We start from the raw sequence: 13,574 nt of genomic DNA, 5'->3' as shown, positions 1-13,574 counted from the left end.
AGCTGAGCCGCTGAGATTAGACTGAGATAAGTATGTTGAAAGTTAAACTTTTTTCGACTTCCATATTTTATATTTTTATGTTATTAATTAAAATGAGTTATTTGTATGAGCTACACATAGTGACATAGTTACCTTTATATTTAGTAGATTTTAAATCGACTTACCAATTTACCTGTAAAGAGATGAAAGAATAATATAATTACGAATGGGTAAGAAGGTTAGATGGATTTTCTAGATTAAGTAATTTATTATTATTGTTATTATTTTATATTATTATTTAATATGTTCGAGTAACTGTAATCTGGTAATCTACTTGGATAACTGAATACATTTGGGTGATGCATGAGAGCATAATACACACAACGAAAATAACAGTTGTTATACTTCAATTTTAAATCACTGTAACTGTATCACCAACTGTGAAAGTATATATATTCAAAATTAAATAAAAAAATTTCCTTCGGGCCGGATTTGAACCAGCGACCTATGGATATCTATGATCTAACGCCACTACAGTCCACCGCTCTACCAACTGAGCTACCGAAGGATGTATAGGAGTTTGCTTGTTTATGCATTTAAACCACTTTTTGTTGTACTTTCACCAGTTCACCAATGCAAAAATTATGGCTTGGCAAACAAATAGTATTTGAAAGTATGTAACCGTTCAGTAAGTACATAGCGCCGTGTGGGAGCGCTGTATGTGTCGACTGACTGGTAAGTATGTATGTGGTCTGTTCAACTTACGTACAGGAGTAACTATTTACGAATACTTCTCTTGCTTATCTCTAATAGAAAGATCGAGATTCACGGAGGAGACAGATCAATTGCGAACCGGTTACTTTGTTTCTCGTCATTAGATTCACTGAACAAAAATATATGGTTACGCGAGCCTTATTTACTAAATATTTGGATACGACACACTTTCCCGTGCTGTTTACAACAACAATAATTATTAATATTACTCTTTCCAGTCCTAATATATTAGTATGGCTATATTTTCCCTGTTTATAAGTGTTTATATATAATATATGCATCACTATTAAACAGATGAGATACTTTTTCCATAAATCAGTATTGTGTCACTTCTACCAACTACCAAGAGCACTGCAGTGCATATGGTGTTGACTATAACGCTTTTTAGAATATGATGATATTGTCAGTTGATAGCACACTAAAAAGTGTCATAGTATTTTTTTTTTATTAAAACAGGTAGTTTAAAACTGATAACGACATATAACAAAATTATACTGATTTTTATTGTATTAAAAATACCTATAGCCATTAAAAAAATTCCAATGTAAATTTTTATTTGATTATTTTGTTACTTTTGCATGTATATTATCAAAGATAAAAGTATAAGTTAATATGATGATCTCAGTGGGAATATTGGCCATCACCAATATTCAAACCAATAATATTTGTTTTCTAATAAATATTTTTGATATATAATTTTTGATTATTACTCATTATTATTGTATTATTAATAGCCAATAATAATTTAGTACATTTTTAACAGTTTTTGATTTATTTTAACTTAATATAGTGTCATAATACTCTGAAATAGCTAAATTAATAATTTATTAGGATAATTTATGTATTATTTTAAAAACTAAATTAGTAATATAATTATTCCCTTTTTCAGTTTTTGAATAGTTAGGCATGTTTTGAGGTTTAAACGGGGTTGCTCTAGATAATATCGTTAGCTTCAAGTTTTATAATAGGTCAGTTCACTTTAAATTAAAGCTAACGACACAAAATTAGTTTCATGAATGCGCATTGCCTATATTGCGTGTGAGGTCAAACAATATAATTTTCTGGCTACTGTTAAATATAAATTTGTTTTACTAATATATATTAAAAAATCATTATCTAAATTCGTTATGGTGACACGGTAAGAGATAAACGTCAGTCTAGTAGAGTATTTTAAATCTTTGACAAATCAGTTGTAATCGTTTAATTATCTTCATCCTATGATGTATTTTGATAATGCTTAAATTTTAATAAAAATTACAATACATGCAGACCTATAGGGTTGCCTATCTTTGATTGTTGAGATTTGGGAGCTGTATATTACGAAATTATGCTATACTTGTTGTGGTATCAATATAGTAACTGCTATTACGATCTAAGACAATTCAAATGTGGTTACTTGGAAGTTGAAACTAGATTACTAGAAGTGTGAATATACTATGTCAGTTTTAAGTCGGAGTTTAATTTATTTTAGACCTTTAATCTTACGAGTATACCACTAAATTTAATTACCAATTTAATTCAGTGCAATATGCAAGTGTGTTGTAGACATATATTTTTATTTTTAGGTTTTCGGTCATACAGACCAATACTGCCAATTTCCCTTCATCTTTTTTTATCTTTCATTGTCTCTTTCTTCTCTTTATCCGTGGTATATCCTGTCTGAATCCTTTTCACGTCGGTTTTTATACTATCTTCTCATTGGCCTAGCATTGGTAGTGTTATCTTCGATAGCTTTTACTATTAAACCTTTTTTGCGTTGCCTCCTCTTTGCAATATGTGGTCTTTGAGAACATTTTGATGATTTTATAAGTCTTTAATTTTATAACAATTGGTTAATATACTAGATAATACGAAAAAAAATATGAGTAGGTAAACAATTTTTCATTTTTATAATTTTTTTAACAATAAAAAATCTAAAACAAAATATTTTAATTTTTAATATACAACATAATAAGATTTGAATATAATTAATACAATACAAAAATATGTATTAATATTACCCAGTATTACAGCTAGTTATTATAATTATTGGTCATTTCACATTTGACAAATCACGAAATTATTATAGGTTAACCTATTACATCAGTTACGTCATATTAGTAGCTAATTTTTATATGCGATGGTTGCTACCATTGTCATTAAATGAATATAATATTTTAAATTACAATATTACAATGCTATAATTTTAGGACTTGGTACATAATTTTTTTATTATAATTATCACTTCATATTAATATTTAATTGTACCTGTAAATTTGAATTATTTTAATGATACCTAAGGCGTACCTATAAAAATGCATAATTAAGTAGACTTACCATTTGGTAATTTGTAGTAGGCACTTATTATATCTAAAATTCTAGATAATATCCTAAAATACAGTTATGTATTAGTACTGTTAGTATACTATGTATTAGCCATAACTAAGTAGTTACCTACGTTATTATTTTGTTTTAATTATTATAATGGAACAAGTAGTCCAAGTTTTAATGGTTGTTTAAAGTTTATCTCACGCACAGTTAACTTTTTATGTTTAATATACATAAATACAAGAAGATTTAATAGTTTTCAATATTATTTGGTTCTGAAAATTAAGCTGAAAAACTGCTATGGACAACACAATTTATTATAGTATTATTAAAATTTGTAAGCATACTATTATTTAGGATGATTAATATGTATGACTAATGATTATACATTTAGTATTGATTTTAAGATGTAGATATCTATAAATATTTTTTATACATAATAAACAAAATACCTAATTAAAAATATAGTTAAAATTACAAAATTTCTTGATATTTGGTTAATATAAGTCTATAATTTATTCACTATAAAATGTGTTACATATCACTCTGTACATTTTTAGTAACTACCTACTATAAAACAAGTATTATAGACAATAGATATGGAAATATTTATGTTTTATTCTTATAGCTTTTCAAAAATAGTTTTAAATCAACAATACTTTATGTAAATGATATAAATTGTTATCTAAAAGTCAAGTCTAAAATAATAAAATTTGATAATATTTTGCTTATATCTAGTATTAAGAACAGTTAGTAAAATATAAATCGTAACTAAACTAAGAATTTTTGTAATGCAGTAATACATAGTTATGATAGACTAGAATTATACAAACTACAAAGGATAGCTCGAATGTCGTATTAAATTCGAACATAAATCTACTTATGACTCGTATGACTTGTTTTATTAGAAAACTATATGATTATGAAGTGTGTGAATAATTCCAACAAAAATGTATTGTTGAATTGAACATACATCAAGTTAACATCAAAATTCTTTGATGTATGCAATTTAACACGAGTATATTATTTTTCCAAAGAATGTCTGTACAGACATTTTGTGGTAATAACCGAAGGCAATCTTATTTATTTAATGCTACGAATCTATGATATTAAACATAGTTGTATTTAACGTAAAATAGAATAATATTATTGAAAGAAACCTTAATAGAATTAAATAAATATTAAACAAACTCTCAGAAAAATGCGTATAGAAACTTAAATGATTTCGCATTATATAAGCCCACGTAAAAAATAATAATTTTATAACTAATCTAGGTCAAATTCCATTAATAGAATACACTTTATAGATAACACTAAAAAATAAATGTTAAGAATAAGGATTGAAAGCTTGTACTAAATTTAATCATTGATAATAAAATTGAATAATATGGTGATCAGTGATCGCTGATCACTAATGTAACACTATATAATTAAAGATGAAATATCGTTAGTATTTTTAATTGGTTGTTGAGCAATAACTATACTTGAATGAATGATGTAAATAATTATAGAGAAATATATTATATAATATGTTCAACTTAATAAATATAAATAAATATTTAAAAAAAATGGTGGAGTAGTCAGTAGATAACCATACTATTATACAATAAGAGTCGAATGTATCTTATTCAGTGGCGTGGTGAGCAATATTTCGAGCCCTGAGTAAAGTAATTAAACAATGACCCACTATACTCTCTACAACATAATATAATATAATCTAAAACTGTATGGTTATTCAGAATTTTCATTAAATGACATATGCAATCAACAATTTGATATAAAAAAAATAATATGTCAATTAACTATCATTCATCCTCACAAATTTTAATTTTTAAGCTCAACATAAATTTCTAGGGCTAAGCAATTGTATAAGACAAATATCGTTTACCACGCCACTGGCCTTATTAGTAAGTAAATCGCTACATATGAAAAACGTTTAAAAAATTTATTCTATTGTCGAATAGATATATTGCAATCAATTGACAATATTATTACAGTAAGTTATTTTGACTATTAGTAATAAAAAATAACACAATTAAAACTATAAATATGCAATAGCAAATAATTCATTTATTGATCTATATTATGTATTAAAAATTATATTATTGTGTGAAAAAATACAAAATGTATTATATGTATAAAAGTTTAAAGTTTACTAAATATTTTTGAAAATAAAAAAAAACAAAATTGTTATTTTTTATATATTTAATATAAAATTTTAAATTTACATATTTATGGGAGAAAAATCTAGCTATATTTTTTTGATTTTTTCCGTTATGAATTATTTACGAGGAACCTTATATTAAACTGACAAGTTTTAGCTATATTTTAATCTTTTATAAATCCTTAACCATAAAATAATTAGAAAATGATCATGGGTTTTGCTAATTTTATCGAAATTTGAATATGAAATGCTTATAAATAAATATCGTGCCTATTAGAGGTGGGTCGAACTCAAACAATGGTATCAAACCGAACAAAAAGTTATGTTAAAAAAAAAAATCATATTTTAGAACCATAAAACTTTATTATAATTTTATAATACTGTTATTTTGCTACCTGGGCAGGCATTCCAATCTATATGTCTACGATTACTATCAGGTGCCTCTCGGTATATCACCAATGGCTCGCTTCATAAAGACATCTGCATTCCAAAAATGTTGCTACGATCACCTACAAAAATCACACAAAACACCCAACAATAATCACCCAACTATCATTCAAAGAAATTCCAGGTAATCCACCCAGGCGCCTGTAAAGGAACTGGTGCAGGGACATACTCTCTCCTTAATTGCTTTCCACGGGGTGGCACCAATGGGTGATTACCCCCTCCTGTCAATCAAATGCCATCCAATTTACTTATTGTATAACATGTAAATACAGATTGTAAATATATTAAATTTTGTTTCGGATAAAAAAAAAATATATTTTGGAACCGAAACGGACATTACATTAAACATCAAACTGAACTAATATAAACTCATTGACTCATAAACTTCAAGAACAAATCGTTTTAACACAGAATCTAAAATATTTTCCAATTTCGCTGTATGCATGTCACATGAATAATTTACAATAGGGAATTATGAAAATCATAAAATTAGAAATTGTAAATTAAATACGAATATAATATAGTGTAACATATTATTTATTGTTTAATAATGCATATAATGGACAATAGTCCACTACTGCATAAGTACAATATTGTTTTCTACATCATACTATTTGACTAAGTTTATTATTTTAATATGGGCATAAATACATTTAGCCAATTATTAGCTTTAAATGATGAGAAAGTTTATAATATGACGTAATAAAATTATTTAATATTGTTAAGTAAAAAAAAAATACATGTGTATACATATATAAACGTATAAAAGTTTTGTTACCACATAATAATATACAATTGTGATACGTATTTTAAATTCAAAACTATAAAAAAATGAGCAAATTGAAAACTATTTGAAGCGTCTAAGAAAACATTATGCGTATATTATATAGGTAATATCACAATGTTGATATTATCACCTATTTATATAATGTTCACTTTTAATAATATTATTATATCACAAAAATAGTAAACATCTTAAATAACTAAAACCTATTTGTTACAACAGTATAAACGTTATACATAAATTAAATAATAAATAAAACAAAAAAGTTATTAAATAATTGCAAGACGTTGTATACACGTATGTGTGTTATGCATAACAAACGCATGCGCTAAAACAAAAACTTGGCATTCTGTTTTTGTTTGTGGGGGTGAAGGAGGTTGTGATTGGGATAAAGCATCCGTTCATCTCCGGAACGATACGTTGTCGAGGACTTCGGCGGAGGCGGTGGTGTTTGAAATTGACGAACTTGCGACGGGCTCGAATTGCGATGAATCGGTAGTGAGATCGGACTTGTTCGGTTCGTCTGACGAATCTCGTGAAACAGCAGCGGTGGCTGCGGCCACAGAAGCGTCCATAGATGGTCCGGCTGAGTACGATGAGAAGAACGTCAGTGCCTTCATCAGCTGATAGCTCTTCGATATCGGAATGTTGCTGTCATACAACTTCCTCGACGACTTACAATCGACGTAGAACCACCAGTTGCACTTGAGTATGGTCTGGTCAAATAGTGTTGACTCTGGGCACAGGAAGCTCTTTTGCGTTAGACCGTCATCGGTGAACGCGCATACGTGGAACACCTATAACGTAAACATAATTCTAAATTATAATACTGTTTCGTTTATATCATTCGCGTGTAGTAATACTATTAAAATTATAGACATAACATGTACCGATGCTATCTTATACAATAATTAATCGTCCACTATTTAGTTTATAATATAATTTACAGAATACCTAGCCACTATCATACGTATGACTTAGTTAAATGCATATGATAGATAATATTTTTATGCTTATTTAAAATTTAGAATTGAAAATATTCAACTATAGAATTTTCAACTAACTCAATAACAATAATTATAATTTTGATTTTCCGAAAATATTATAAACTTTAATAATTTTGTCTACTAGATAATACTTATATAATCAGTGTTAATTTAAAAAAATGTTATGTATGGGACCAATATGGTGAAACGCTAGACATACTTTAACTATAATTATTTTACTAAAATTAAAATAATGGTGAATATTATACACGTTTATATTATCTTTGTGTAGGTATGTATATTATACTGCATAGTAAGTTCATTATATATAAGCCAAAAGTGACTGCATTAACGAAATAATATAAAATTTTAATATATTTATTTAATAATATATTCTATTGTTATCGGACGTAAAAATTAAAAATAATATAAATCGCAGGTTACTTTTACGTACGAAAATCTAATTTAAATACATTTTTCATGTATACTGTTTATACTACACTTTATTTAACTTTAATATATTTTAAAGAAAATATTTAAAAATTGTAAAACGATATAAAAAAATTAGCATCTTTATGATCAACTTAAGGTTTGAAAGAGGTCGAAGTTAAAAATATTGATGACTTTTTTTTATAATCAAGGTATAACGGGAATTTTTACGCTAATCAAATTTTTAATAAAACTAATTTTGTTGTTTTTTTATGATGTAACTCAAATAAAAATAATTAGATACTTTAAATTTTCACAAAATGTTTATATTATCATGTTCAATTATTAGGATACATTTTTCAAAATATTTTGATAATTTCTGAGTTATTTATAGGCATGAAAAATTTTAATAATTTTTTTTATAAATGTTTATTAAAAATTATTCATTGGATGAAAATTCTTAGAAATTTAATACTAAGCTCCCCATAAGTTGCTAATTTCTCAACTAAAAAACATCGTTAATTTATAATTACAGTATTTTTTAATAAGCGTTTAATGTTAGAATTTTGACAATAAAAATCCCCGAAAATTTGTAAATTACTCGTATTTTTTAGTTGAAATTCATAAAAGTTTTTGTTAATTCTACCAGAAAGCCAAATTAGTTGTTTATGAGCAGTTCAAATTTTTACGATATTCGATATTCGATTTTACTGATGTAACTATATTTATTTATAAATTATAATCAATTTACATGAAATATTTTTTTAATAGTTATTTAATAGATCAAGTAAAGATTTACGATTTTTGTGACTTATAATTAATATTTTAAAATATTAATAATATATAAAATGATAAGGTGAAATATCGTCCATTTTAATTCGTATTAAATCAAATTGTTTTAAATCATCATATTTTATTAATATTATATATTTTCTTAAAATAATATTAAGATTTGAAATTCAACTATTTATTTTTAATATTAGTTGGTAACAATAAATGGAACATGTTTACTTGTTTCTCATGATATTTAACTGTCAAAGTTACAAAGAAAACTTTATTTACAACCTTGTGAAAAATTATACATTCGTGTAGTTACCATAAATACCATTATCTCTTGCTATACTTTGTTTGTAAGAAAATATAATGCAAAACAAATCCGTGTTATGGTTTTCATATATTTGTTTTATTTGTTTAACCTTTCAAAATTTCTTTTAGATTTTCGTTTGAACTATTTTATGCTTAAAATAATGCGAGTATGTGTATAATATGTATATACATTTATGTGCGCTTTGGATAAACACATATTTTGTTTAACACAATCGTATCAATAAAGGCCAGTGAATATTTACCATATTTCCTGGGATATTACACGCAACTATATTAATTAATTAGAGTTTCTTATTGGCCGTGAGATGAAAATAAAATAAAAAATAAAACAATTTTATATTTAAAAAAAAATCCAGTCATTAACAAACACGGAGTTATGTATAGGCATTTTTGATACTTCTATGTCGACGACAAGATGATAGTCTTCGGATTTCAACTGCAGTTCTAACACGATGTTGAATTTAGAGGACGTCGCGCGTCGTACTAATGCGTAACAGAGCCAATTTTAAATTTAGAAAAAATAAGTGTTACTCTATTAAATTTTTAAATTTTCATGGAATAATTGACCTATCATAATATGCTCATAATATATGAATAGTTTTTTCTAGGTTCCCGTGTAAGATTTCTATGACATTTTAATTTTGAAGCAAGTAATCAGAATTTTAAAATTTTATTAGATTAATATTAAAGCAATAAAATAGATTATTCTAAGTGCAGATTAAGATGCGTTAGATGGATACAACTTATTTAACGATGTATTTTTAATAACAATACACATAAAGTGTCCAGTAATATAAACAATCAATTAAAGTATGAAACTATGAAATTAAAGCGGATTACCTTAATTAAAATATTAACGTTTATTTGTAATGAATTTTGAATCAGTATATCAAGATATACTTTCCTTTTATTTATGTTTAATTACTTAATGGGTTTTAGATTTTACACTTATAGATAAAACAACATACTGAGCTATGTGAGGCTGTATATTGCAAGAATAAAATACAAAATTGATACACAAGTTAATAGGATAACCTAATGTGTAGACATTGGAATACCTACTTTACAAGACGGGCACGTGAATAAAATTAATTAATTCAATAATAACGACAAACTATTTTCTAGATTATAGAATTTTGAGATTTTCAATAAATACTATTTATATTATATTTATGTTTATTTATTATAGCTATCTCAATGGCAGAAGGTAAAGTGAAAAAAAAAGTTATAGCAAGCTCGTAACAAAATAATATAATCTCGCTGTATGTTTTGGAACGCAACGATTTTGTGCTGTTGTTATTATTATTATATAACGCGTAGTGACGGTATGTACTAGTTTAGCCGTCCATAAGGCACGTGTGTGCGGATTTTCGTTATCTGTGCAAAACACACCGCCACCGAGTGTTCGACGTGAATATTTCGCTGCAGAAACGAGACCCTTGTCTGATTTTCCAGTAGTGTTATCTAAAGTTTCACGTCGTATTCGTATGGTTAGGTTTATATAGTTGAATTTTCGTAAGTTTAACGAAGGAAGGTACGTAAGATTTGAACATCTAATCAAAATGACCGAAATCTCATTATTTTCATGTAAATTATTTATTTATCAATGTATTTTTTATTTTATAGCAATAATATCATAAAATATGTACGTTATTATTTGCTTATAATATAATGGACTTGATTTATTTGACTTTAAATCTTAGCAATGTAATAATATGTCAATGTACTAAGAATCAGAGACAATATTCTATGTATTTAACGTTTCGATATCTTCGCTGTAAGCCTAGATTTTTTTTGAAAATATTATTTTTGTGCTACGCTTAAAATTGAAATTTATATTAAATATTTACATAAAATAGGAGATTTAAAAATAATAAATAATATCATTTTTAAATATAATTATTAAAAAATGGATTTTTTATATTTAATTAAAAAATAATTCCAAATTGTTATAAAATTATTTTAGTATTGATTTGATAACATGTTACATGTACCAATGATTTGTCCCTCTTCTTAATTATAAAACTTATTTCAACGAATGTGAATTAAATATGTGCCGTGCTCATAGATGTCGATAAAAACTTTTTGGCAAATGTGAATCTATTTCGCCAAAATAAAATCGAATCAATCAATTTGTTAGCGAACGAGCACAAAACATGATTAGTTTTAGGAATGTTCAACTCAGTTACAGTCTGTCATCAATTTTCATTATATACTATTGAATACTACTGAATAGGTGCTCTATCTTTATAAAAAGAATACACTCGTATACACGTATCCATTTATTATTTTATTATAATGCAGACAACAATACGTTATCGGTAGTGACAAATAAATGTTCATACATGATCTATTAATAAATCGTCATGTAAAAGTCCTTTAACAAATTGACTGTCAAATGAATAATGAATTGATGTAATAATATATTGTCTTAATGTAATAATTATTATAATTTTATCAACCAATATATATATATATATATATATATATTGTATGGATTTTCTGTTTTGATACGATTTAGAAACGAAAAATAATTTCATAATATTTAATATAAATAGTAAATTTATCTCATTAATTTGTGTGTGACGTGTGTGTGTATGTGTTTTTTTTTTACTCAATTCACTTCAAATTACTCAATACCATTTATGCGTTGAATAATAAAAAATGGTATGGTGCTACAAAGGTAAACATAAAAAATCTATTTATTATTTTATTTACTTATAAATTATACTGTAAATTGAAAAACACTATAAGTATAATTATAGGTATAAAGGATTTACTATTTTTAAAATTTAAAATGTTGTGTGAATTAGTTGATTTTATTGAAAAACAATCAAAATTTAAAATTTAAAATATCACGTAACTAAATCTGGAAATCTATGATTTTATTTTTATCAGAAAATATAATATTAGGTATATATAAATATCTAAAACTGTTTATCAAAGTGAATTTGCTAAAATGCGATAATGTACCTATACCAATAATTTATTAATTATATACGAGTTGATTCTTATGAAACTCATACGCAATAAACCTAATAAAAATAAAATATTTAACCTATATTACAAATCTGTTACTCACCATGCAGCCCAAATCCTCGTCTCCGTACAATCCGGGAAAATGTTTCTGCTCACCGCAGCTGAAGGTCGTGTCGGGCAGGTCTACTTTAGACACAAAGTTGTCATCGAAGTTCTTATCGTATCCCACGGGATAGTATTCTTTGGGTGCGTTCATAACCTTGTGATTGCTCGTGTATTTTGACTTGTACGGTTTAATAGCTATTTTCTTGGTGACCGCCTGTTGCTCGTCCGGAACGTATGCTGAGGTAAATGGTGGTAGTGACGCAGTGGTAGTCGTGGTAGGCAACGTGGTAACAGTCGTGGTCGTCGTAGGTGTGGTTACGTCGTCGATGGCCTTCGGGTAAAACGTCTGCTGCTGTCGTTGTCGAAGAGCCATGGCTAGCTGTTCGACGCTCACGTTGTTGGCAGCTGCTACATTGAACAACGACATCATCGACGCCGGGTCTACTTCATTCGATATGGGCGAATTACTATCGATTTGCTTCTTCTGGTTGTCAGCCACTGGCACTGTGGGCATAACGATTACCGGTCGTACGTCTACTGAGTTCTGTGGACTTTGACCGAATGCCTATAAAAAAATGTGAAATACGAAATGTTTATAAGTATAGTGCAGTGTTTATAAACATTATAATGTAAACAATAATAATATTAATATATTATATAACAACATATGATGATTGTGTAAAACATTTAAATTTTGTCGGTGATTTCAAGTCGTATTATAGGGTCAGCTGGAAAATGTACAATCAAGAAATAACTTAATCCGCTCTAAATTTGAGTTGGTAGAAACCTACATTTATATAGCCATGACATAGTAGCGTGTAGCGTAAGCAGTTGTGGAGCGGGAGGGTATAGCGCAAGCATAAAACGTACAGAGTTTTAGAGCGCAAAACGGGCGATGTGTTACGGTGCTGAATTGACGGGAAATTAAAGTACACGTGATACGGCCGATTACAAAGGATTGCATAGTTTATACATAAACCTAGATAAATTACTGTTATAGTGGTGCACTAATGGAGAATCGCCGGCTAGATTATAACAAAATAATATAATATGCATAAAATATTATTGTAATATGGTTGATGATATGAAAAGAGGCACAGTAATACGAGTAGCGGACAAAGGTTAGGGTCAACTTTATTAAGCACAGGTGTATATATATTTTTTGGAGTAGGGTCACATCGTCACAAAGCTCATGTTAAAATAGATGACGCGTTATAATATGATCCCAGCCATGAAAGTTTTCGACCTTCTATTTTCGTATAGGATTGTTGTACACTGTCGTTACGGTTATACGGTTATTACATTTTAAACGCAATACCTGCTGTCTATAATATAATATAATATAATATATTGTACAGGAATGATGTGCATTAATTATATTGTCATTTTAACCATTTAATGTAATTATATTATTTTATCATATGATTATTATCTATGGTCTATAAAATGTAGTTTCACTCAGTTATAATAATATGCCTATAGAAATAACTATACAAATACATTTATTTAATGT

General features: G+C 27.0%; 1 protein-coding gene and 1 non-coding gene across 2 annotated transcripts in view; both read right to left on the bottom strand.

The window, feature by feature from the left end:
• Positions 1-456: 456 nt before the first annotated feature.
• On the bottom strand, positions 457-547 carry Trnay-gua (transfer RNA tyrosine (anticodon GUA)). Its single transcript is given in 2 exon segments — positions 457-492; positions 511-547. It is a non-coding gene; the product is annotated as a tRNA-Tyr (tRNA).
• A 5,645-nt stretch (positions 548-6,192) lies between these two features.
• LOC132922065 (alpha-protein kinase 1) overlaps positions 6,193-13,574 on the bottom strand; it is a 50,536-nt gene continuing 43,154 nt past the window's right edge. The window contains exons 5-6 of the mRNA XM_060985384.1: positions 12,060-12,626; positions 6,193-7,252 (exon numbers count right to left, since the gene is read on the bottom strand). Coding sequence (XP_060841367.1) covers positions 6,857-7,252; positions 12,060-12,626 — 963 coding nt within the window. The 3' untranslated portion in view covers positions 6,193-6,856. The remainder of the gene's footprint in view (positions 7,253-12,059; positions 12,627-13,574) is intronic.

The sequence above is a fragment of the Rhopalosiphum padi genome, chromosome 1 (assembly GCF_020882245.1).
Source record: "Rhopalosiphum padi isolate XX-2018 chromosome 1, ASM2088224v1, whole genome shotgun sequence".
NCBI lineage: Eukaryota > Metazoa > Arthropoda > Insecta > Hemiptera > Aphididae > Rhopalosiphum > Rhopalosiphum padi.
This window is presented reverse-complemented; position numbering and strand designations above follow the sequence as displayed.